Source organism: Emydura macquarii, unplaced genomic scaffold (genome assembly GCF_026122565.2).
Source record: "Emydura macquarii macquarii isolate MOO-44397 ecotype Brisbane River unplaced genomic scaffold, CSIRO-AGI_Emac_v2 contig_973, whole genome shotgun sequence".
Classification (NCBI taxonomy): Eukaryota; Metazoa; Chordata; order Testudines; family Chelidae; genus Emydura; species Emydura macquarii.
This window is the reverse complement of record NW_027131110.1, coordinates 401,754-427,091: the sequence shown is the minus strand read 5'-3', so window position 1 is coordinate 427,091 and position 25,338 is coordinate 401,754. Positions and strand designations below refer to the sequence as shown.

The following is a 25,338-nucleotide window of genomic DNA, read 5'->3' as shown; positions in this document are numbered from 1 at the left end:
TTGCAGGCCCTAGGAAGACCCCTTGCCATGACTCACTGGCCTTTCCTCCATGGGGGATTCCCCCATTACATGCCACTGGGATCTTACCCTGCATGGATTGGACCAGGTTCTTCACCGTGTCTGGCCGCACGCTGAGCGCGGCGCATTTCTCCATCAGGACTGGAGGGATGTGGTTGTACATTTCCAGGTTATCCACGGTCTCGGGGTCCAGCTGCATGGAGTCCATGAATTGGCTGCGGACAGAAAGCAAAGCCCTTCGAGCAGTGGTAGAACCCTTCCCGGCCAAAGCCCCACCACACCAGGGGGTGGGAGCATTTGCAGACTGTCCATTTTCTTGGAAGCCAGGATCATGGGTCTGAGAAATGAGAAACTGGACGGATCCCAAAGGACTTTAGTGAACATGCAGCCCATGGTCACCTCCACCAGCACTGGAACGCAGCCAGCTCTGGGGAGGAGCATAGCCACATATATCGCATCATATGGTCCAGGAGAGGAAGTGAAGATGAGCACCACACAGTCAAATGAAACCGCAGGGCAAATTCAGGGAAGTAAAATGTAATTAGCCAAACTGGAACTGGGCATGGGTTAGGAGGCTGGGAATGGGCCCTGGGAACTCCAGCATCCACCTGTGCCTTGTTTTCCAGATCATCCCCAAGGACAGGTTCAGTCCTGACTCAGGGAAGGGCATCATTTACCGAATCACCTGCCTCACTTCCTTCTGTGCCTTGGGTCCCCCTTGGCAATCTGCCCCCTCCCCCGACAGAGCCGCTATCCCTGCGAAGTGATCTCGCAATGCTCCATTGCCCTTCGGTTGCCATGGCTGAAGGGAGCTGAGCTCACTCCCCATGAGCTGGGATGGGGAACACAGAACGGCGATACAACGGGGGAACCCTACACTGGTGCCACACACACTCTGGGCCCCCGGCAGAACAGTCAATGGCCCCCCAGAAAGGGAGGGGGGAGGTTTACGACCATGGGTGGAGGATGAAGCTCCCACTTGGGGCACCAGCTCCCCTTCCTGCCTCTTATGCCTATGGCCCTGCCCACACTCCACCCCAGGCCCCGCCCCCCCCCCAGCCTTCCCACCCCCGCGTAAGCCCCCTCCTCTCTTCCACACACACCCCGCCCCCAAGGAGGTGAGCGATGGCGGGTGGGGGGGGAGAGGGGAGGCTGAGCAAGGGGGGGTGGACGGGGGAGAGAAGAATGACGTAGCAAGTGGGCCAAGCCTAGGCTGGAGCGTGGCAGGGAGGGCCCCGCGGGATGGGGAGCTAGCCTCTCCGTGGGGAAGTTTCACCCACTGCGCATGGAACTACCCCACCCGCCCGGGGACCTTTTAAAATTGCTGGGCTCCTGGGCAAATGACCCCTTCCCCCCCTTTGGCAGGCCTGCCTGTCGGGTGTGCACAGGGCCAGAGACCAACTCTGCCCACATCAGAGAGGAAAGACTGCACTAGTACGGGGGGTTACGTGCACACGTACTCCAGGACTTCGTTCTTGGCCTCGATCTTCGCCATCACGTCTCTCAGCAGCTTGGCCTTCTCCTCACTAGGACACAAAGGAGAAAACCCCTCAGTGCCCAAGAAAACCGCTGCCAGTGAAGGCAACTTACAACCACTGACAGCCCCGCTGGGTGCCCTGCTCATGACTGGAGCGTTCTCTAGCCGCTGGGTTATTCCCTCTGGTGGCAGGCCCAGCTGGCCCTTTCCGGCTAGCCAGGGGCCAGCACTCCCGTTCCAGGAGCTCCTGGGAAGCTGAACTGGAAGGCAGCAGTGCCCTCGTTCAGGATCAGAGCCTGTGGAGCAGCCCTTTCACTGCAGGCTCAGGCACAGCCTAGCGTCCTCTTTTGGCCACTCCACCAGAAGGCACCAGGGACCCAGCCCCTGGCAGGGGGGTTTCTGATTTGTCTGGGGACATCTCTCCGGTTATTCTGCCTCCTACAGAAGGGAGGTGTCCCCTCATCCCCCCTCACATGCCCAAGCACTGGAGACTGCAGTTTCTGGCAACGAATCACTGGATCCAGCTTCCCGGCACAGAGGCAGGATCCGCTCTCTCCTGCTACAGAGCGCATGGACGCCCAGTGGTGACTGCTGGGAAGACTGCCGAGGGAAGCACTTGCTAGGGAGATTCCCTCCACTCACCTGTACAGTGAAGATGCTTCATGGGCGGCCATTGGCACCAGCTTGGCAAAGATATCGGGGCCCGTGACAGCTGGGTCAGTGGGGTTGACAGGGAGGGCTTTCACCAGGGTGGCACCTGGGTAGAGAACAGAACATGTTCACGCCGATGGCTCCACACTACTCTAATCAAGGGAACGGCTTTTCCCTTCATGCCCGAGGCTGTTCTTAGGGCTGCATCTGCCACCCAACGCAGATCAAAGTAACCAACAGCTGGTCGCCTCCAGCAGCTGCTATGGAGACCCAGGAGCAGGAAGTTCATGGCATGAGAAGCATCAGTGGCGCTAAGGGGGCAGAGACTGGTACCAAGACTGCCACGTGCTGCTGGGTCAGTATTTTCTCATCGCTGCCAACTACCAAGATATCTGTGCAAAGATCCAAGTGCTGCCCTTTCAAGTAGCTTCTTCCCCACGCAGTGATCACCGCCCCCTCACGCTAGCACGGTGCCTGGACTGCACACGGCTGCAGGCTCATGCGCCAGCCCTGGCATGGTTTGGCAGAGCTTTGGGCGGCAGCAGACTGAAGGATGTGGCCTGTCTTACCTTTCACTGACTGCAGGGTCTCCAGAGCCGGGACAGCTTCATGGTAGATAAAGTCATTGTCCTTCTTGGCCGAATTGTACCTAAAAACAAGTGAACTATGAGTCTGGGGAGGGGGGACCCGGCTGGGACTCAGGGAGTGAGCTTGGTTGGTTTAAGCGGGCAGGAGGCTCAAGAAGAGAGCTTTGCTGCCCATCGGAAGCCCCCCAGAAGACACTACCTGACTTCTCTATCCTACAGGCTGATCCCCACCAGCCATTCACTGGGTACAACTGCCGCAAGTACCCTTTGGGGAGAGGATGAGAGAGAAGGAATCACATGTGACCACTGTTAGCTACGTCACGTAACGTGCTGCTCAGGGCGCGCAGATGCTACAGTGGCGGCAGCGTGATAAGAACCTGCACAGATCTACGCTCACTAGCAGCATACGCGGATTTGGCCCTATATATTGAGACCTCGCAAAGAGAAAAGCCATGTGACAAAGCTCCCCAGAGCCAGCAGAGGGGGAGAGAAAGTCAGTAAACAGGTTTGACAGAGGAGAGACGAGCCCCAGAGGCAATTCCTGCTGCGGACTCACTTGCCCCCAATCACATCCAGGGTGAATCTCAGGGCTTCCTGCACCGTTTCCGGCTGACCCTAGAAGAGGTGAAAAACAAGAGTTAACACCGCCAGTCCTGCCACAATCGACATAACACCTCGAACACCCATTTTAATGCTGCATCCTGCTACCCACCACAAACCAAGTTGTGACCTGGAGACAGAAGCAACCGGGCAACCCTCAACACCACCTCTTTTCCCACTAACCAATTTCCAGTCATCCTGCAGCAGAGATGAACGGAGCAGCGAACAGCTCAGAGCTGTGGTTTCAGGCTGCCTGCAGACTCTGGCAGGCACCAGTCCCTGGCTGCGTTCGGACTTCCTATTGAAGCCGGACAGCTGGGATTCGGGAGACAGCACAAACAGGCAGGTAGATCCTGTGCAAATTCCTCAGCCACAAGTGTCAAACACGGGCTCTCGCTCCAAGGTGGTGAGCTGGCGTTAGGCCTAAGCCTGCGGGGCCAGGACACACCGTGGGAATGCTGCACAGGGACTCAGCAGGGGGCCCGACACAAGGAGTGCAGCACAAGAAGCTGTGAGACAGTGGTTAAAGCAAGACGCTTGGGACCGGGGACTCCCAGCCCTGCCGTTAGTTTGCTGTGCGGCTTTGCATCCCGTGGACCAAAGGCAGTTAAACCACTGACTTCAATGGGGCAGAGACAGGCCAATGCCAAGAGCTTTTCAACAACCCACTTGGCCTCTCCACGCCCCTGTGCAACATAAATGCCACCGACATCTTGTCTGCATCACGTGACGTAAATGGGCCAAATTCACCCATTCTAGGGGCCAGTCTTCTCAGTGCCAAGAGACAGACAAGACCTGCTGGGTCCCATCTAGCCTCTCTCCCTGACAGTGTACAACTGCTCCCTTATTGTCCATCTGTTAGTCTTTCAAGCAATGGGGCTTCCACCACCTCCCTTGGGAAGTTATTTCACAGAGCTGGCGCTCGGAAAGTTTCCCTGAGAACTGCTGGGGCCAGAAACCAATGCTTTTCACCACCTGGACGATAGCCAGCCCCATTCCGATGGCACGGAGCAGACGTCTCATTCTGGAAGCGCAGGTGTCACTGGTGCTACAATCCTAAGGAACACACTTTGGCAAAAGTGCACAGTTGGTCGCTCGCTACAAGAACGCTCAGTAAGTGTGATCTGAGCGCTGGTCCCAGAGCAGCCACTGGTAAGATGATATTAATGCACTGCTGGACAGTCAGGCCCAAAACGGCCCCGCTGACTGATTATGGGTTTCGTAAAGGCAATCAGTACCATGGCCCAGAAACAAGCTTACCTTTGCCAGCTTGATCGCTTCATTGAGTTTATCCAGGGCGCTCTGGAAGTAGACAACCTGCGGAGAAAGTGGAGATAAATTCTGCCAACTCCTGGAAAAGTCCCAAGAACACACACCTGCTACGTCACATGCAGCCAACCCCAAGTAAAGATACCTAGGACGATCCAGGGCCATTAAATACAATGAGGCCTTCTAAGAAGAAGGAGCAAATTAATAGCACCACCAAGCAACCCGTCTGAAAGTACTTTGCCCATGAGCCAACCACGCAATATTTCCTAAAGAAAGAAGGTCTATGAGAAATGCCATGCCACACACAACTCCTTCAGGGATCCAGCTACTGCCAGACACACTGGTGCTCTACCAGCCCAGGTTCCACAGTGGACGTCATCACGAGGGGACAAGTGTCCCATCCTGTGGGTCACCTCAGTGTTTGAGATCTTGGAGGGGACTCCACTGCACCCCAGGGCAATCACATAGAAAATGGCATTCATGCAAGTGTGGGTTCTCTTCTGACAACAGGGTCTGTAAGTCACACTCACCAGTATATACAACCTGTCAGCCTTAACTCTACTCTGGCTGGCCGACTGCTCCCTCCGTGGGCAGGACGCCAGCCAGGAGTTTTCGGACAAAAGAACATGCCTAGCTGGTCATTTATACAGTAACAGCAAAGATGGTGCCCGAGTTCACGTGGAACAGGCGAGACTGATCTGTGGTTTGTCCCAGGTATGGGTTCATAAGAGGCAAGCACTTCCCAGTTACAGTTTAACAGACACCGAAGCATTAAATGTGTCCTCAGTCTCATGGACAGTTGAGTTCCCCCAGTTGAGCCTGACCTCTTCAAAGGGTTAAAGGTCAATCCCACCAGGAGATGGAACTTGGTTTACAGCCTGGAGCATTAACCAACCCTGAGCAGAAACCCTTTACTTACTCGTTCTCCAAACTTCTGCTGCTCCTCAGCCTGTTTTCCCATATGCAACTGCAAAGAAACACACCATCACTGACGGCACAGGCCCTCAGTCAGGGAAGGGCTCCATAGAACTTGACGGAAGCTCTGCAGAGCCAGCCAGAGGTGAATTTCACCAGTCCCCAGGTAGACTCAGGAACTCCACACCCATGGTGAGCACTAGCTCACAGTGGGTTTAGGCAGCTGCAGCCATCCACAAGTGGAGGGATACTTGGCCGTTCCTCTGGTGCTAGCCAGGGTCGAACGCCTAATGCACAGCTTGTTCTTCCCACTTACATGAGCGATAGCAGCAAAATAGTAGATCTTCATCTGCACCAGCTTCTTCCAGTCCTTCTGAATCTTCCCCAGCAGTGAGGCTGTGTCAGAGTTCTCCAAAGCCCGGCAGGCCTCTTTGTAGTAGTCCACTACCTATGTGGAGAGAGACTGTCAAGAGGAATCTCGGGGAGGATTCACAGCATCATAAACCCACCAGAAATCCCTAGCTCCAGTTCAAACAGGAGTGACAGTGGTGCAGAGGAGAACAGGTTCACTGGCGGTGTGTGTTATGCGCTCCGGGATTATTGAGCCAGGGTGACGCTGCTTCCATTCTGCACTGGCTCTATGGATTCATGGCACGACCCAGAGATACCTTACATCCCCACTGGGCAACCCTCTCCACACGGGAGCGAGCGAGGTTAACACACTGGCCAAGGATGTTACAGAGAAGCTGGGAAAGCAACTCAAGAAAGTAAAGGCAGTCTGGAGTTCTGGCTGCCACCCGGTGCCCAGGTATTGCAGGGCTGTGTCAGTCAGCCGCATGAAGGGGTGAGCCCGCACGCTTCATTTGGGCTAGATCATGCCGAGCTAAGACAGACTTTTAATGGTTTGGGCTTTAAAACGTTACCCACGTGCTCTCACACTTCAGCAGAGACCAGATGTTCCCAGCCCTGCCGCCTGCACAGTCAACGCACCAAGCAGCTGTGACTGTTTAGAGGGATTTCCTTCACCGCTTCCTAACCACCTCCGCTGGTTCCCCAGGTCCAAAGGCTCCAGTGCAGTCGCTCTCGGATGTGGTGGGGCAGCAGGAGGGGATCTGTCTCTATCATGGTCGAGGGGCCGACAAATGTAACTGGTGCAGAGTGCAGTGGAGCAGAGAGAAAGATGCTGGAGCAGCAGAGCTCCCGTGGGTAACTCACCTGGGCGCTGATCCTGGCCACGAGGAAACTCTTCCTGTTGTCCAGCATTGACTTCTCTAAGAGGCACTCCTGAGCTTGGCCCTTCCAGGAAAAGCAACAGAGCTGCTCAGCTCTCTCCCAAGATACATTTCACTTCATTCCTGGGCTCCTCAAAGTCACCCCTGACCAAACTCAGCCAGCCCCCTCGCACGGCCCCAAAGGAGAGTCATTCAGCAGTGGCTCCAGTCTACCATGCTAGAAAGGCCGATACAGACCGTCTGTCTGGTTCACAATACAGAACAAAGCCAAAGGAGGCCTGGGTGGTTCTGGGGTCTAGCAATGCAATAGAAAGTCTCTCACCTCCACTGCCACTTCAAACCCAGCCCATCAGTGGGAAAAGACGGTTACTTACCTTGTAACTGTTGTTCTTCGAGATGTGTTGCTTGTGTCCATTCCATTGTAGGTGCGTGCGCACCCTGTGCACAGTTACTGGAAAATGTTTCCCCTTAGCAGATCCTGTAGGGCCGGCTCTGGAGCCCCATGCACATGGCGTGGTATATGAGGCACTGCCGGCCCTACGCCCCTTCAGTTCCTTCTTGCCGTGAACTCCGACAGTGGAGACAGGTCATGGAATGGACACAAGCAACACATCTCGAAGAACAACAGTTACAAGGTAAGTAATCGTCTTTTCTTCTTCGACTGCTGGCTCATGTCCGTTCCATTGTAGGTAACTTGCAAGTAATACCTTGGAGGCAGGTTTAGAGTTCATAGGTTGGTTGACTGCAGCACCACCCTACCAAATCTGGTGTCATCCCTAGCCTGTTGTACAATAGCATAGTGGGATGTAAAGGTACGAACTGACGACCACGTAGCAGCTTTGCATATGTCCTGCATACACACTCGTGCCAAGAAGGCTGCAGAAGACGCCTGCGCTCTGGTGGAGTGAGCTGTGACATTGCCTGGGAGCAGAACCTTCACCTTCTCAGAGCAGAAGCGTATGCAGGCGGTTATGCAGGAGATTCATTGCAATGAGACAAGTAAGCCTTTCATCCTTCCGGCCACTGCGACTTGTGTGGACTTACAGAATGGCTTCATCCTCTCCAAGTAGAAAGCCAAGGCTCTGCGTACATCCAGCATATGCCATCTCCTTTCCTTTTCGGAAGCGTCCGGCTTTGGGAAAAACACTGGCAGGAAAATGTCCTGGCTGGTGTGGAATTGTGAAAGCACCTTGGGCAAGAAGGCCGGGCGAGGCCTCAGCTGGACCTTATCCTTATAAAAAAGTCATGTAAGGCGGCTCCAAGGTGAGTGCCCTGATTTTCAGACACCCTCTTAGCAGAGGTGATAGTTACTAGGATGGCCACCTTCCATGACAGTAGCAGAAGTAGGCAAGTTGCCATGGGCTCGAATGACGCCCCTGTGAGTCTAGAGAGAACCAAATTCAAGTCCCAATGGGGTACGGGATCCCTGACCTGTGGGTAGAGCTTTTCTGTGCCCTTCAGAAATCTCGCTGCCATGGTGTGATCTCCCGTGAGTCGGGGAATGGAAGGCTGAGATGACAGCCAGATGCACTTTTAGCGAGGCAGCACCTAGACCCTGAAGCTTGAGGTGCAACAGGTAGTCTAGAACCACCTGGATCAGCGCCTGGTGGTGCCTAATCTGCCGTGCTGCGGCCCACCAAGTCAACCTCTTCCACTTGGCCAAATATGCTGACCTCGTGGAGGGCTTCCTGCTACTCATTAGTACAGTTTGCACTTGAGACGAGCAAGCTTGTTCCTCCGAGCTCAGCCATTCAGCCTCCATGCTGTCAGATGGCGGGACTCCAGGTCGGGTGCAGAAGGCGCCCCGGTCCTGGGAAAGTAGGTCGTGCCACGTTGGTAGCTCCAGGGGAGGGACGACCAACAGCTCCAGCAGTGTCATGAGCCAGTGCTGCCTGAGCCAGGCGGGTGCAATCAGGATGACCCTCGCCTTGTCTGTCTTGATCTTAATAGCACCTTGTGTATTAACGGAATGGGAGGGAAGGCGTACAGCAGCCCCCCTGACCAGGGACTGAGGAAGGCGTCTGACATGGCCCCCTCGTCCCGCCCCTGAAAGGAGCAGAATGGCTGCACTTCTTGTTGACCTTGGAGGCAGAGATCCACTGGGGGAAACCCCCACCGCCGAAGAGTATGTTGGTGACTGACAAGTGGAGAGACCACTCGTGGGAAGCTACAAAGGACCTGCTGAGCCAGTCCACTGTGGCATTCTTGATACCAGGGAGGTGAGAGGCCACCAGGTGAATATCATGGCCTATTGCCAGATTCCAGAGACCCACCGCCTCCAAACAGAGGGCTGAGAAATGAGCTGAGCCCTGCCCTGTCTGTTGACATAGTACATTGCGGCGGTGTTGTCCGTCAGGACCTGAATCACCTTGTCCTTCCAGAAGGGAAGGAACACTGGGCATGCTAGGCGGATTGCTCGGAGCTCCCCGACGTTTATGTGGAGCCCTTGGTCCTCTTCCGACCAGGTCCCCTGGATACTGTGACCAGAGCTGATGTGCGCACCCCACCCCAGGTCTGAAGCATCTAATGCTAGAATCGTTGTGGGGCCCCCGTCTGCAAAGGGCATTCCCCTCCTCACCGTTCGGGGATTTAACCGCCACTCTAGGGAGGCCAGGACCCGTGGGGGCACCGTGACAACCCTGTCCACGGGGTGTCTGCTCAGGGCGTAAGCCCAGGCCAGCCATAGCTGAAGCGGTCTGAGCTTCAGGCGGGCGTGGTGGAGCACAAAGGTGCACGCTGCCATATGGCCCCGTAGTTGCAGGCAGACCTGTGCCGCTGTAAGGGGGCAGGCTCAGAGGTCCCCTTATGCACTCCGGAGTCGGGGCGCTCTGTGGAAGGCTCTCAGTCCCAGGCGAAACCTGTCCCTGCAGGGGTTACTCAGCACACTGGCTCTGAACTGCCCCGGAGCTCGACCCCGCATCCTTAGATCTCTTCTGTGTGGGGGAGCGGTCGTCTGCTGGATGATGTTTTCTGGGCTTCTTCCTTGGTGAAGAGGAAGCCCGGTGCCGCGATGGAGCCGGTGCTGGCAGAACACTATGCACCGATCCGGTGCTCGCTGCCGAACAGTAGCAGGACGGTTCCAATGCTGGTCTCAGCGCCACCTCCATTAACAAGGCCTTCAGACGGATACCTCGGTCCTTTGGAGTCCTCAATCTGAATGCCTTGCAAACGCGGCATGTGTCCTTTCGATGAGACTCCCCCAGGCACTTCAAACAGTTTTCGTGGGGGTCGCTAATCGGAAAGGACTTCCCGCAGGATTTATAAGACTTAAAGCCCAGAGATCGATACCCTGATGCCGGGTGGAGGTCCCTAACGGGACTACCTTATCTTAACAACTACTTAACAAGTACTTATAAAACAAAAGGCTACAGCTAAGAGGCACTCTCGGAAGCAAGCAAGAACACGGTTCCAGTAACAGTCAGTGGCAGAAAGAAGGAACTGAGGGGGTGTAGGGCCGGCAGTGCCTCATATACCACAGCATGTGCGTGGGGCTCCGGGGGCACCAGAGCCGGCCCTATGGGACCTGCTAAGGGGAAAAATTTTCCAGTAACCGTGCCTGAGGCGCGCACACATCTACAATGGAATGGACAGGAGCAAACACTAGAAGAACCACCATCAGTCACTGCCCCCAAGGTACTGGTCACTGGTCTACATGCAGTGAGCTGGTGGGTTCAGCCCAGTCTCTAGTGGATAAGACCCACTGCTGCAATTGGCCGTCTAGTTGGAGGACTGAGGAGTGAGGTCAATCAAGGACTGAATGGCCTTGGAGACTAAATCCCCCTCTAACTTCCAGGGGTAATGCAGGATTGAAGTGCCTTGGTGGACCCATGTAGGGGCATGGGCTGCACTGGCTCTGGAAATCAGAGCTGCAATAAACGTTTAGTGCAGGACTCGGTCTTCAAGCACTAGGGCCATCAACTCCCTAACACCCAAACACTTCCATCCCTTCCTTCCCCTCGCTGAAATGAGCTACCATGGAGCCTGGACTTCACCCACACTCAGCCTAGCCCAGGTACAGCTCTAGTGCCGCTGAGCCAATAAAGCCATCTCATTTGGAGAGTCCAAATCCAAACCCCACCTCCCTTTCAAGGACTGCTTGGCCAAAGTGCTGACCAGACAACGGTTATCAGTCTGACGCCTCCCCGAGCTGCACATGGGAATTTATAAAGCAAAGAGCATGCAAGAGGCGAGGCTGGATTAGAATGGGATCCCTCGAACAGGGCAACGTCAGCTCCCTTCACACCCACCTCTGGCCTTTCTTCTTCTAAAGGGATGAAGACAACGTCAAGGTATTTCCATCTCCCTGTCAATAGCCACCCCCTTTGGAAACTTGAAACAATTGGTTTCCTTACCCGGTTTTATTCTCCTCTATTTGAAATTTAAAACTTCCTTTGCTATTCAGGCCATTAGGCCTGAGAGTTCAGCATCCCAATTCTGACAGACTGGGGGCTGGCCCCTTTCTGAGGAGAACAACACACACGGCCACAAAGGCAATGCGGGGGGTGGAGAGGAAAATATTCCTCCTTGCCCCTGTGGTGATCGGCTTGTGTCCTGGGGCCTGAAATACAATTCCTCCCATACAGCAGCACTTCGGGATCTCTCCTGAACAAGGAATGACACTCTCCTCTAAGCAGATAGCAGGATTACTATCTGCATGTTGCAAGGTGCTGGGAACAATTCAGTCTTTATCCAGCTCAGTCCAAGGGTACCACAGGTGGGTTCCACTCCAACTGGACGTTGAAAAACGAGACAAGGATAGGCCCCATACTGAGCGTGTCTCCTCCTCCCCTCGCACCTTCAGCGTTGATGCAATCCCTTTAAATTAACTGCCTCAAACGAGCCCAGCTACTGGATCCTCGCACCAACGATGAGCAACCACCAAAGCCAGGGCCCAGTTCTTACCAGCATGAGGTTGATGTTGAGGTTAAGGATCTGGTGACTCATGTCCACGCTGTAGGAGTGAGGGAAGTGATTCCGCAGGTAGGTGAAAGCTCCGGCCGCACACTGGAAATGGGTGCAGGAAACCTTCATACCCTGGCCAGGGCCGTCGCAGAGGGGGAGAAGAAACACATACGGCTCTAACACACCCAAGCCACAGCAGAGGGCGCGCCGCAGAAGCCAGCCTGCCTTGACTCACGGAATTTACAAACAGCTGAGAGATGCAGCAGGATTTATTTTAATTCTCTTTTGCCCTCATTTAGGCCCAGTAATTAGAGGCCTAAACCCCAAATGTTACCATCTTAAGTGGAGTTAAATAAACCTCCTGCCCCAGTTGTCCAGGCTTTCATCACCCGGAGACTGGATTGCCATGACACTCTGCCTGGAACCCAGGGGGAGCTCTTCCATGTGGTCAGCAGAGACTCTCTTCCCAGGCAATGCTTCCATAAGCAAGATCGGCAGGGAGCTCCCCAGGTAGGAAGAGGAGAGAGCTGCTGGCAGGACTGCCCAGGAGGGGTCCTCGCCATCAGGCCCTATGGCCAGGCCCATCTTTTCTGGGCATTTGCTCTGAGGCTGTGGGAGATTCTGTTATTGGCTGGAGGGAAGAGTTCAGTCACCCATTGCATGTGGTGCCATCCTGGGACGTTAAATTAGAGTCAGGGTGCCCAGAGCTTGTAACAGGCACTGCTACAGGTTTCCATAACTATACACAATATAAAGAAAAATCTCCTGTTCTTCTCTCTCTTCTAATCAAAGGAATCACATTACTTCCAACTATCGATACAAAACCCGACTGAAGAGTGATTTTTAAATGGGCCGGGCCCCTTTACACGTGAAGAACCCACTCAGGAGATTACCAATTACACTCAGCCCTACCGACCTTTGTGCTCTGATCTGTATGGAAGGAAAAACACAGGATAAAGGTGGGAACCACGAGTTGTTTAGCATCATTACCTCCTCCGACACTCTCTTGTCCATGGCGCCCAGCATGGAATGCAACGCACCTGTTGGGAACAGGAAGCTCAGGTCAGGCCGATGGCAAAATTCTAGCTGTGGTAACACCCCACACAAGCCCCGTTTTCCAGTCTTTCAATCCCTAACCGTGCACTTCTGCGTTAAAGTCGCTCCACCAGTCTATGATCTGACACGGCTCGGTTTATATTGGACATTTTATTCTGATGCATCCCAAGCCACAGAAAATATAACAAGTAATACTGGTCCATTCAGCTACTGAGAGGCAGTCACTTCTGGGGTGGAATGCTGCAACCGTGCATAGCACCGTGAAACAGGTTAGAACAAGAAATGACGATTCCCCCCTGCAGTTACAATGACTGACAATTTGGGGAAGCAAGAACAGAAAAGGACCTGGGGGTTACAGTGGACAAGAAGCTGGAGATGAGTCAGCAGAGTGCCCTGGTTGTCAAGAAGGCTAATGGCATATTGGGCTGCATTAGTAGGAGCATTGCCAGCAGATCGAGGGAAGTGATTATTCCCCTCTATTCGGCACTGGTGAGGCCACATTTGGAGTGTTGTGTCCACTCTTGGGCCTCCCACTACAGGAAGGATGTGGACAAGTTGGAGAGAGTCCAGTGGAGGGCAACGAAAATGGTTAGGGGGCTGGAGCACAAGACTTATGAGGAGAGGCTGAGGGAACTAGGCTTGTTTAGTCTGCAGAAGAAGAATGAGGGGGGCGGGGTTGATAGCAGCCTTCAACTACCTGAAAGGGGGTTCCAGGGAGGATGGAGCTAGGCTGTTCTCAGTGGTGGCAGATGACAGAACAAGGAGCAGTGGTCTCAAGTTGCAGTGGGGGAGGTCTAGGTTGGATATTTGGAAAAACCTTTTCACTAGGAGGGTGGTGAAGCACTGGAATGGGTTACCTAGGGAGGTGGTGGAATCTCCATCTTTAGAGGTTTTTAAGCTGTGGCTTGACAAATCCCTGGCTGGGATGATTTAGCTGAGGTTGGTCCTGCTTTGAGCAGGGGGTTGGACTAGATACCTCCTGAGATCCCTTCCAACTCTAATCTTCTGTGATTCTATGATCCAGCTGGAGGTGGGATTTGTCACAAACACCTGGGGAAACCATCCTTACTCTTGCACAGGGGCTTTAAAACCCACATATGATCAGGATCTCTGTTTTATGTCTCAGGATAGAAGTAACACCTCCAGGGCACACAGCACCCCAAGCACTGCCCTGGAGCACTGGGTCTGCGCTGACTCAGTGCTCAGCACATGCCTTTCTCAATAGTCTCTGTCTCAGCCTTTGAGCTTGCAGCAGACACTCAGGACTGAAGACCAAGGGGTCAGACTTAACCCTGGTTTAAGCAGATGCTGATCTAGCAACATCAAAGGGCGATCTATCCACTAGCACAAACTCTTTATAGATCCACTTACACCACTGTAATCCGTGCTTATTTTGATTGTTGGTAGTTTATTGAAATAAACGACCTCTATTTACATGAGGGATAAACCAGTTTAAGTGCAACCAGATGGGTTTGCACCAGCTGAATTAGATCAATTTCAATTGGATTTAATTAAAACAGGTGCAACCTCTCTCCTAGAGAGGGCCTGGATTTGGCCGGCCAGGGGAGGGTGATGCAAGGTAATGCTCTGTCTTGTCATTCCTCGATCAGAAACGAAAGGGAAGAGCCCTTTTGAGCTGATCCGGAAGATCGCCCTCAGCCTCACCCCCACCACAGGCACCGGCAGACCCTGGGCTGAAGCCTCACTTGAGGGTCTCATGCCATGCACACAAAACACATCCAGGATTCAGATCTAAGGGACCAGTGGGATCCGCCAGAGCCAAGGAAACAAGGGCTCAATTGTCTGCAATGGTCACAATAACGCTTCAAGATGTCCCGGCTCGGCTCTCCCAAAGCCCAGCACTTCCATCACCACAGGCGAGTCCGCTGGCTGCCTGCTCCGAGCGGTGATCAGAGAAAGGGCCGAGGGCAGATCAGCTGAACAACCCAGCCACTGTAAGTGGGGTGTCGCCCCTCTCCCAACCGAGCAGCAGGACCAGGCTGGAAGATGGCCCCTGTGGAGTAGGGAAAGAGGGCTAGCCATGGAGGAGGGCATTTCTCTAGTCTAGTGCCAAACAAGCCCCAGGGCATTCTGGGCAAGCACTCATTGCAAGCAGACCCGGCGGGTGGGCTTAGGGCCTTACCGAGGTTATAGAGGATGCACGCCTGCTCATACTTGATATCCTCGTGGGTAACCGCCTTGCCAGAGAAGATCTCCGTCCTGTGAACAGAGAAGCCCAGTTACTGGCTGCGCTAGCAAGGTGTGCCAGATGCATGGCCCAGCCGCCCAGGGACCACACAGGCCACATTTCCAGGAGACTCATGCTGCTAGCTACCAACAGCTCCAAGCAGGGAGGGTTGATCCAAATGATTTACATTCCTCTCCAAACTGAGTGGGAGACAGGAAGCCAGTAGGCACATAACCCAGCAAGACCCTGTAATGTTTGAGTGGTGCCAGGCCCACTCTTCTTAGCCTACTAGGGAAGTGCTGTCTAATGGTTAGAGGAGGGGGATAGCATCAGATCTCAACCAAAGCAGGGTGAGGCTGGGTCAGCAAAGAGGTGGGAGACCTCCAAGAAGCACAGCGGGGAAAGGTGTCGCTTGTTCAGCAAGTAGTGCTGCTTCCTCCGAGGGGCACTGACACGCTTCAGTCCTGCCCACCTGTGGGCATTAGAGATGCCATGGCCCTCCAGAAGGGCCTGACCCTACACCCACTGAAAGCAAGTTCGTTCTGGTGTAACCTGTTTTCAGTTTTACAAGGTCTCATTAGCGACACAGGCTGGTGTTTTCCCAACAAGGATTATAACCTGAAGGGATCTATTAACTGGGGTGTCCTTTGGGAAAGCTAGCGACCCATCTCCCTCCCCTGGCCTGGCCATGACTCTGACCATCAGGCAGGGATGGAGAACACCTGGTGCTCTGCCCAGGAAGGTGTGTTTCTATACATCAATGTCGAGCAGCCATGTGGGCTGAAATTCACTCTAGCCACTAGCCCCAAACCCCAGCCTCCCGCCGGGTGCAATAGGTACAGGTGGGGTAAAACAACCCCTCTTGGTCAGTCCCCCGGGGCTTCCCCAGGGTCACCACCACACCCTAATGCACTGAAATCCCAGCTGCGGCAGGAAGCACAATCAAGGCTGCTGAAGGGACAGGAGGGCTGCCTCTCCAACGGCTCAGGTTCATAAGACACCGCTAGGAGAGCCAGAGGTGGCTGCATTTCTGTAACAGGTGGAGCAATTGCTGGCTGAAAGGTGCTCTACAAAAATCCAGTTGCTACACTGAACCTGGCATAGCTTCTTTCATCCCAGGCTCGCCGAGGTTCCACAAACCTCCTGTGAGGGAAATACTCTTCTCCGGAGTATTAGATCTTTCTCTGTAGAGTCAGAGATGCACATGGCACTTGGTGGAGAGACTGGAGACATGGCCCTGCCCACAGGGGGTTACAGGCGAGGTTAGAACAGAGGCAGGATGCTGGGCGAGATCAGACTGGGCACAGGGGAAGGAGACGGAGACTGGGACAGCCTGATCTGGTTTGCTCCATTGTACAGTTCATTGGGATGACTGGCAGAGGCATTGGCGGCTGGACACAGGATCAAGGAGGCGATTCCTAGAGGAGGGGCACCCAGGGGACATGGAGGGAAGGGGCACAGGTGGGCAGTGAGGGGAGGAGATGCAGGTGGAGCAGAGATGAGCAGAATGCAATCCAGCCGAGCCAGTGGAGGGAACATGTCTTCAGTCCACCCACAATAGCACACCTGGTGGGCTACAAGGTGCAGGAGTCTAGGCAGGAGATTACCAGGGCCAAGGAGGCTGCCCACCTCGATGGGGAAACTGGGGCAAGAGACAAAGCCATTTGACTCCCCCAGGTCACACAGTGAGTCCATAGGAGAGCCCCAACTTCAGCTCCTCTGCTCCTGCCACTCAAAGCCGATCTCCCAGTCAATCATGTCCAAGCCCCGGTGTCAGCCGAGGGTGCCAGCTGACCTGCCCTGGCGTAGGTAGGGAGTTGGATGCAGGGAAGCCTATTCCCTCCCCTGGCACCACGCAAACCCCAACAAGGCGCTGCTCTTACCAGGTGATGGGGACAGCCGCCTCGTGCTCCGCTCCCATGGGGACGCGGCTCTGCAGGTAGTGAAGCTGGCCAAAATACTTCCGCAGGATGCTGCAGCCCTCAAAGTCCCTGGGCACGTTCACAGCGTTCTGGAGGAGACACAAAGGGCCCTGCCTGATGCACTGGTCCAATTCACACATAAAGGGCCTATGCTGTATTCGGCTGGCACGGGACTGGCAGAGGGAGATCACTCCTAAATGGGTTCTGCAAGGGCTTCTCCTGCGGCCAGCCACAGAAGCCAGGGCATTAGGCCATTCTCTAGAAAGAGTCCTCTTGGCTGGGATGGAGCTGGGAACTGCTGCACACTCCCCCCAGCTTTTCACACACATGGGGCAGGCAGTTTGCCAATCCAGTGGTGCAACTGCAACAAAGTGCTGCTTACGCCAGACCTTGGAGAGACCTCGGGCCTCTCCACTGAGGATCTGAAGACAGTCAAGTACGTCACAAACTCAGGAGACACCCGCCACCCACAGAGCCTTCAGCCCAAGGTTTCCAGAGCACGTCAGGTGCCTTGCTTCCATCTGTCCTGGGCAAACCGGGTGAAATGATCACTAAAAAAAACAAGCACCTGGAAGCTCCTGATAGCGAGGGACTAACCAGCACTGATTCTGCAAAGGAAAACTGAGACTTGTTGATCTCTTGGAATTCTTTGAGCATGTCAGGAATGGACTGGAAAAGGGAGAACTGGCTGACTATGTATTTAGACCTCTGACAAGGTCATACACAAGAGGCTACCAAAGAAGCTAAGTCAGAGGCAAAGTATTATCATGGATCAAAAACACGCAGTGGGACAGAAAACAAATTAGGATTAAATGGTCCATTGTCATCACGGCAAAAGGTTAACAGCAAGGGCTGCAAGGTTCCGCACTACGTCCCGCATTGTTTCATGTATCAGCCAGTGATCGGGAAGGGAGGGCACGAGTAGTGAAGTACAAAATTGACAGAAGACAGTCAGGTTAATCAGGACCAGGAAGAGCTGCCAGGAATGTCAGGGACAGCTAAATGAGCTGGGTGACCAGCTACACATGGACAGCAGGAGCAGACAGAGCTCGCAGCATTAACAACAGAATTCTGGAACATCAGGCTTCAGGGCTTAAGCCAATCTCTGTCAGAGGTCAGGAAGATGGGAGTAGACAACCCACAGCAAGCGAATGTGGGATCCTTCCACCGTCCTCTGATGCAGCTAGTGCTTGCTCCTGCCAGAGACAGGCAAGTGGACTAGCTGGACCGTGGGTCCGACCCAGCATGGCAGTTCCTATGTGCCTGGGTCTGGGGAAGTGAAGTGATCACCTGCGTTTCACAGATTGGGAAGAGATAGACAAGAAGTGACTTTCCTAAAGGTCTCACAGGAAGCCAGCTGCAGAACTCTGGATTGCACGAGTCCTAGCTCCCACCACTAGATCATACTCCCTCAGGAGCAGTTTTGTCACCGATCTTTTCATATACAATCTGAGAGGCAGTGTGGTCTAGTGGATAGAGCACTGGACTGGGACTCAGGAAAGCTGGGGTCTCTTCCTGGCTCTGCCACTGACCTGCTGGGTGACCTTGGGCACGTCACTTTCCCCTTTTGTGCCTCTGTGACCCTTTCCACCCTCTCTGTCTGGTCTATTTTGGCTGTAAGCCCTCTGGGGCAGGGACCGTCTCTGACGAACAGCGCCCAGGACAATGGGACTCCGATCTCAGCTGAGCCTCAAGGCGCGACTGGAATACAAATTAACGAGAGATTCCCCCATTGATTTTAGGAAAAAGCAACCGTTTTCAGGAAAGCAGACACACCCACATGGAAGCTATGCAGGAAAAGACACATTTCTCTAGCAGACAAGAAATCACTCATCACTCACTTCCCTGCCATGCCGCAGCGGGGTGTCAACACGACCACCCAACAGCATTTGAGCTTGGCCACAGCCTTACAGGAAAACGGCTGGTGCGCTTCTCCTTCCCTGCAGACACACAAACAGGGGCAAGCAGCACCCTCCACGAGCCTGAGTGCTACCTGCAACGCTCAATCGTCCAGTCAGCGAGGGGCTAGGACCCAGCAGTACTGCGTGCTAGTGACGCTCTTGGCTTGGCTGCAGAAGTTTTTCTGTGCCAGGCCAGGCTACTCCTTGAGGTGCCAGCACAAATCAAAGGGGATAAAGCTAATGGCACAACCCTGATGTTTCTCCTGCCGGGTTATTCCAGCTCAGGTAACCCGTCTCTGGGGCTGCTGCCCAAAGCAGTCTCCTCCCGCACAGCTAACAGCAGAGACGGACCATGAGAGCGCAATGCTGGTCCCGCCTGGTTATGCGGAAAGGTGCCCGGCAGTGGGTGTCTCCGTTTAGCCACAGCCTCCACTGCGCTGCCCACAGGCCAGGCCTGCCATCTAGGGGAAGGTGGGTTTTCCTCTCTGCAAGGAGTGCCAGTAAAGGTGCCAAGCTGAACACACAGACACCCGTCAGCTGGGGCGAGCATCACTCACCCCACCACGGAGAAGACTTACCAGCAACTGCCTGGGATCTGCCTGCCCTCTGGAGGTGAACAGCGTTACTGCCCCGGTCCCAGGTCCCCAGCCCACCCAGCCCCTCTGCTTTGCTCCGTGCATTTCGGGCTCCGCTGACACAGGCGCGGGAACCCCAACGCCTGGCTTGCAGGAAGCGTTCTCCCCCGGCCCATGGTCCTTCTCCAGCTGGTGAGCTCAGACGTTGTGAGCGGTGCCGACATTACCACAGCACCCCACAAACGTCTCCGGGAACTCGCATCGGCCCCCAACAGCAGCTCAGCTCTGGGAGTTCCCATCAGAGCCACTGCTGCAGGCAGTGACTTCTTGTAGGCCAACAGTTCCCAACCAGGAGTGTGGGACCCCCTTGGGGGGCACCAAAGATTACAGGGGGTCCATGAGGATTCAGTGATACTGAGGTCATTTAACCCCAAGCCCCACGCTGGCCGGAGCCTCGAGGGAGCAGCAGCCCCGAGCGCTGCGCTGGCTGGAGCAGAAGAGCAGCTCCCCCAGCCTCAAGCCGGCTGGGTGCCCGGCCAGAGCGGAGGAGCAGTCCCCCCAACCCCAAGCCAGGCGGAGCAGACCTGCACCGACGGGGGCCTGGAGCAGCCCGCGCCCGCCACCTCCATTACCCTCAGTCCATGCGGGACAGGACGAGGCAGAGCCACACGGGGCGGGCGGTGGCGGCTGTGCCAGGGTAGGCTTAGCGTCTTACTCCAGTAAGAGTCATTTATTGTTGTTGTTAATAATGTAATTTAGTGGTATCATCATCCTGTCTGTTTATAGGGGTTGTGTGTGCTATGGGAGGTGGGGGCCGTGTTTTACCTAGTGTTAGCTAGTGGGGCTTTCACGCAAAAAGGCTGGGAACCACTGAGGCTCCTGGTTCGACTCCAGAGGGGGTCAGCAGTGACCCCTGGCCAGAGCACACTGATGCTGCAAAACCACCCTGACAGCAGGTGGGAACCTCTGAGCCTGCAGCATCTCTGCTGTGTCCAGCCCTCCCGCCCCCACCGTTCATCTGCCTGTCCTCCAGCCTGGCTTACGATGTGCTGCTCCAGGCAGCAGGGACAGGTGCAGCATGGGGGTACGGGGTGCGGAGAGGCTTGTTGCACTTCCCCACTGCAGGGGTAGCCCCCACTGGTCCCCCCCGCAAAGATCTCCTCCTAAGGGACCTTGCCCTTGCAAAAGAACTCAGCCTCCCTGCCCCTCACTAAGGGAACTCCTCTCCCCCCATCTCAGGAGACCTCAAGTACAGTAGCTCCCCTTGCTCACTGGGAGTTACTGCAGGGGTGAGGCAACAACAAGGAGCTGGGGTCCAAGCAGCTCGGGGGGGGGACAGCCTCAAACACCTTCCCCTCTGGAGAGGTCTAAAATCCAAAGGGGCTGCTGCTGCCATCTGTGTGAGGAGTTGGGGGGTCCCAACAGACAGGTGCCCACAACACTAAGCACCCTCCCCACACACACACACACACACACCACGGACCGACAGGCCCCCTTGTTCACACGCTGACTCCAGCACCAAGCAGGCCCTGGAGAGCACACTGCCCCCTCGCTCCAGAGCTGACCCCCACTCCTCTACGGGCACGCTGGCAGGGATCGCGGGAGGCGAGCGTCCCCTGCTGCTGCCCATGCAGCTAGAGGGCTGTAGGCTCCAGGGCAGGGGCTCTTTTACCTGTCTTCAGTTCACACTGTGCCCGGGTTCCCTCCCAGCAATGCAGTGGAAATTTCACAAGTAGAAAGCTCGCCCTCCCGTTCCTGCATGGCACTGGAGGGTGCCGGGTGGGTGGGGCAGACACCAGCGCGCACATACCAGAGAACTGTGGGGTCTACCTAGTGGACAGGGACCTGGACTGGGGCCAGGAGACCTGGATTCCTGGCTCAGCCACTGGTCTGCTGAGAGTCCTTGGGCACGTCACTTTCCCGGCCAGCCTTTGTCAGTCCTAGCTAGACTGTACGCTCTGTGGGGCAGGGCAGGGCATGTCGTCCCGTGAGAGTGCACAGCGCCCGGCATGGAGCCCCAGCCTAGGTAGCTCCACCACACACTTACCTGCCTGAGCAGTTCAAGTTTCTTCAGCTCTTCGTTATAGTTCTCCGGATTCTCGCCATAGTTCTTCAGAACAAACTGGAGGGAGAAAAACTAATTAGGGCTTGTCTCCGGAGACAGCTGCGTAGCGGAGACATCAACCCCCCTTCCCCAGAGCAGAGCTGCCCTTGCATTGCCAGAGTGTCAGCTGGATATGGAGCCAACAGCAAGAGGGGCTGCAGAAACCCCAGAAAGAGCCCTGCGAGAAGGCTGGCAGAGACGTGGCTTTGGGCTTCGGGGACACTGCTTTTTACTCTAGCGCTCCTGGACTGGGCCATTGCACAGACCAGACTCGCTCTGTCTTCGCTGAGGATGACGTGCTCACAGTGGGAGGCTGAAGAGCTACCAGGAAAGGAACGTGTCACTAGCTCCCCGCGTTGCCCACCCCCCACACAGCCAGCCAGCCCATAGCACATGGAACACGTCTCCAATCTGAAGGAGCCTGTGTGTTTCCTCAGACAGCGCGTGCCCATGTGTCTCTGCAGCCTTCAATTGAGAGCCAGGTCTCTTTCCGAAGGAGCTCTGCAGCCTGAGCTCAGCTGGCCCACCCAACCCTGGCCAGATCGCCTCAGCCCATGCAAGTCCATGGAGTTACAGCCCAGCCTGCAGACCTGCTCCCACCTGCGACGAAGGTCTTTGACATGGGTAGCTGTACTCAGTGTGAGCGGCTGAGGAGAGCGCGCTGCCGAACGGGAATCTGTAGCCCTTGGCCATCACAGCCTGGGCGAAGGTCTGCTTGAAAAGCAACACGTGCTACATCTTCCTTTGTACAGCAAGGGGCTAAAGAGAGTGGCCTGCAGGGAAAGGCTTTATCACAGCTTCATGCCCAACAGAGCCACGCAGGCCAGGACTGCCGCCCTCTCGCCTGGAGGGGTTCTTTCAGCTGCAGATCTGCCACGGCTATGGGAAGCCGCACCCTTGGTAAGGTTCAGAAGTGCCAAGCCAGGCTTCCAGATACCTACAGGCCACTTAACAGGGTAAGACAGACCCACATGCAACTATCCACTCTTGCACCCTCCTCCAGCTGCCTTCCAGCACTCAGCTTTCCCCTCCCATTCCCCTTCTCCCATCTCCACCATAGCACAGCCTCCAGAGGCACTGGTCTAAAGCAGATGGCAGAATCCTGAGTGCAGGGACCTTGTCTCTGACTTGCCTGTAAAGCACCATGCACTGTGCAAATCAAAACAGATCATGGCTTTCTTCTCCACTGGGCCCAGTAAAGCATTCCTCACCCCAACGTCTGACGGCGCTCACGCTCTCATTTCCCCCCAGCAGCTAGTATGGACTGTTCCTTATTGTGTATCTTCTAGTGCTTTACCCAACCCAAGTTTAAATAATGAATGCCTTTCCTCAGAGTTCAGTGCGATGGTAATTAGTTCAGCCCCAACACCTCTCAGCTCTGAAATGCAGCCACCCCTGGGATGAGGCACGGCAGCTGTTTAACGGCGCACAGCAACGCCACACAAGAGTAGAGGACAAGCGGTGAGAATACAGATTCAAAGAGAACCTGAAGGGAAATTTAGGGAGGCGAAAGGTAGGTCCCAGAACTGGGATCCATCCAAGACACTGGAGTTAACACAGCCACTGGGATCACACGTGGTCAGCGCGATGGTTGTGTCTGACAGGAGAGACGGCGCATCCCGTAGCACAATGCCCCAACACCACACCCAGGCACGGACTCGGTTCAGACTCAAGAGCGAGGAGAGCCGTCGCCCGTAGAACCGTGGAGGCCCCCCCACCATCCAACCTTGCTTAGCTTGGAAGAGCCAATGGGGTCACAGCACAAGGAGCCACGGCTGCTGGCCACGCACACTGGTCCTGAGCACTGCAGGTGACTTCACCACGAGAGAGATTCCTGCAGCGGGTTACTGCAGGGCTGGTCATGGCGCGGAGCACCTCTTCTCTCTGCAAGTCAGTCTAAGGAATCATCCATGTCTTAATGCCCTCGGGCGACCGACGGGGCGTGCTCCCAGGAGCGGGCACTGCATTTCTGCAGCCAGAGCAGCTGGTTAAGGACCAGCACCGCTCACGCACAGGAAGGCGCTCGCTTTCCAGGCCCCCGGCATGCAGCAATACAGGCTGCGTCACTGGGGGCGGGAGGGGAAGCCCTACGCAGACATGAGACTATGACTGGAGCAGCAAGCACACTCACACAGCTGTACGTGGCTAGCGTCGGGGACTAGGAGTCAGGACACAGGGAGTCTACTTCAGGCTCTGCCATGGACTTGTCATGGGGCTTTGTGCAAGCCACTGACCTGTTACACAGTAATGACGGCTCTGAGCACTTGGAGATCCCCAGCCAGTGCTACAGGAGGGCAAAGAATTGAGACAGTGATGCTCAAGGGAAGAGGGCATAGCCATGCCCAGATGGCAGCAAGCCAGCTGGAGAGAGACTCTTGAAGGACAATGTTCTTGTCAGGTGTTAAAGAGACTGAGGCTGTTCTGCTGTTGACTACAGGGACATGGTTTCTTGCCAGCGTGGAGCTAAGTCTTTCATCAACAGAACTGCTTGCTGTGGTTTGGGGGAAGGGGCCGACACCCAGTTAGAGATCTGCAGGGATCCAGCAGTCTTTTGGCAAACGTAGGGTCCGGTTGAATAACAGGTTGGGGAGATTCAGCAACCGCACGGCTGGCTGACAGGAATAGCCAGGGGAACTTGCTTGCTGCAGAACCACCATGCCAGCTGGGGGCTAAGATCCCAGACGTCCCACACAGGGGCACTAAGTGGGAAAGGTCAACAGCTCCCTGAAGGGGAACGGAAGATTCAGCAGTCTTTCCAGACTCTGCAGGAAAGGAGCTCGGGGGAAAGTGTTTCTAGGAAAGAGAGAGAGTGCACGCACCCTGAAAAATGAGCACTCAGCACAAAGTACCTGGCAAGACCACGCACACTTACCCAGCCCCAGTTCTAGTTCCTAGGGGATTCCAAACACCTACACCACACACCCTCAGAGGGTGGGCAAGTGAATCACATTTTACAGTAGCAGAATAGACCCAGGGGTTGAGTGACTTGCCCCAAAGCCACCCAACTAATCAGTGGTAAAGGTAGGAAGAGACGGCAGGCGTCCAATGCCCAGTCTCCCTGCTGTAACCATTACATTACACAACCTCCTGTGACATCTGCTGGGATGAGTCACATCAAAGGATCCTAAGTATGTGTCACCAGGTCAGTAGGATGAAGAGAAAAGCAACTAACCCCAGACTGCAGGACTTCCCCACCCACAGAGATCATCCCTTGCCCACACACACACAGCCTGCCATGGGCAGGGGCCAGAGCAGACTCACAGCACTGCTCCAGTCCCTCCAGTTCCACAGAACACTAGGAGAGCACACCAACCCCTGCAAGGAATGATACAGGGCATGGAGACCGGTGGCCTGCAGAAGAGGGGGCTGCACCATCCAGATGAAAATGCTTTTAATGACAGGTGACATCCGATCACGTAGATATCCTAAGCCACCTATGAACTCTATAAGGACCTCAAGATGCAGCTCAGCCATTTGGGAAATAAAGGAAGTCATTTGCCCTGCTGCTACAAGAGAAGTCGGGTAAGCGTCTGGGGAGGAGGGTCATACACACAATGGGAATGCACTAGGAAAAGCTCAGCTGCCTAGGAGGCTGCAATCTAGTCAAAGTGAGAGACACCTCTACCCTCCAGGTCACTGGTTCAAATCCAGCCCAGCCCAGTATCTGCTCACTGACCACTATGTCCTGAGTTGGTGGTTTCAGTTCTGTTCTTAAGAGTGGATAAAAACAATGATTTATTTGAATTTTTTTTTAATATCAGGTTTTGATTTAAATTGGGGTTTTTTTGTTATTTGGATTATAATTAATTAGGTTTTTTTTAAAAAATAAGCCTGCTTGAAATGAAATCTGAACCTAATACAAAATATGCTAAGGGCTAAATTTATAATCTCTTAACACATTTAAATTAAAAATAATTATGCTGAATCCATGAGCCTCTGTC

At 54.8% G+C, this 25,338-nt stretch overlaps 1 protein-coding gene across 2 annotated transcripts in view; it reads right to left on the bottom strand.

The window, feature by feature from the left end:
- The window catches only part of PTPN23 (protein tyrosine phosphatase non-receptor type 23), a 42,410-nt gene that overhangs the window by 11,828 nt on the left and 5,244 nt on the right, over positions 1–25,338 (bottom strand). For both annotated transcript variants that reach the window (XM_067544502.1, XM_067544503.1), the window contains exons 2-15: positions 21,341–21,415; positions 16,779–16,906; positions 14,851–14,927; positions 12,642–12,691; positions 11,652–11,783; positions 6,733–6,813; positions 5,834–5,965; positions 5,522–5,569; positions 4,594–4,650; positions 3,290–3,348; positions 2,716–2,795; positions 2,138–2,252; positions 1,479–1,544; positions 88–233 (exon numbers count right to left, since the gene is read on the bottom strand). In XM_067544502.1, the coding sequence (XP_067400603.1) occupies positions 88–233; positions 1,479–1,544; positions 2,138–2,252; positions 2,716–2,795; positions 3,290–3,348; positions 4,594–4,650; positions 5,522–5,569; positions 5,834–5,965; positions 6,733–6,813; positions 11,652–11,783; positions 12,642–12,691; positions 14,851–14,927; positions 16,779–16,906; positions 21,341–21,415 (1,246 nt within the window). The remainder of the gene's footprint in view (positions 1–87; positions 234–1,478; positions 1,545–2,137; positions 2,253–2,715; positions 2,796–3,289; positions 3,349–4,593; positions 4,651–5,521; positions 5,570–5,833; positions 5,966–6,732; positions 6,814–11,651; positions 11,784–12,641; positions 12,692–14,850; positions 14,928–16,778; positions 16,907–21,340; positions 21,416–25,338) is intronic.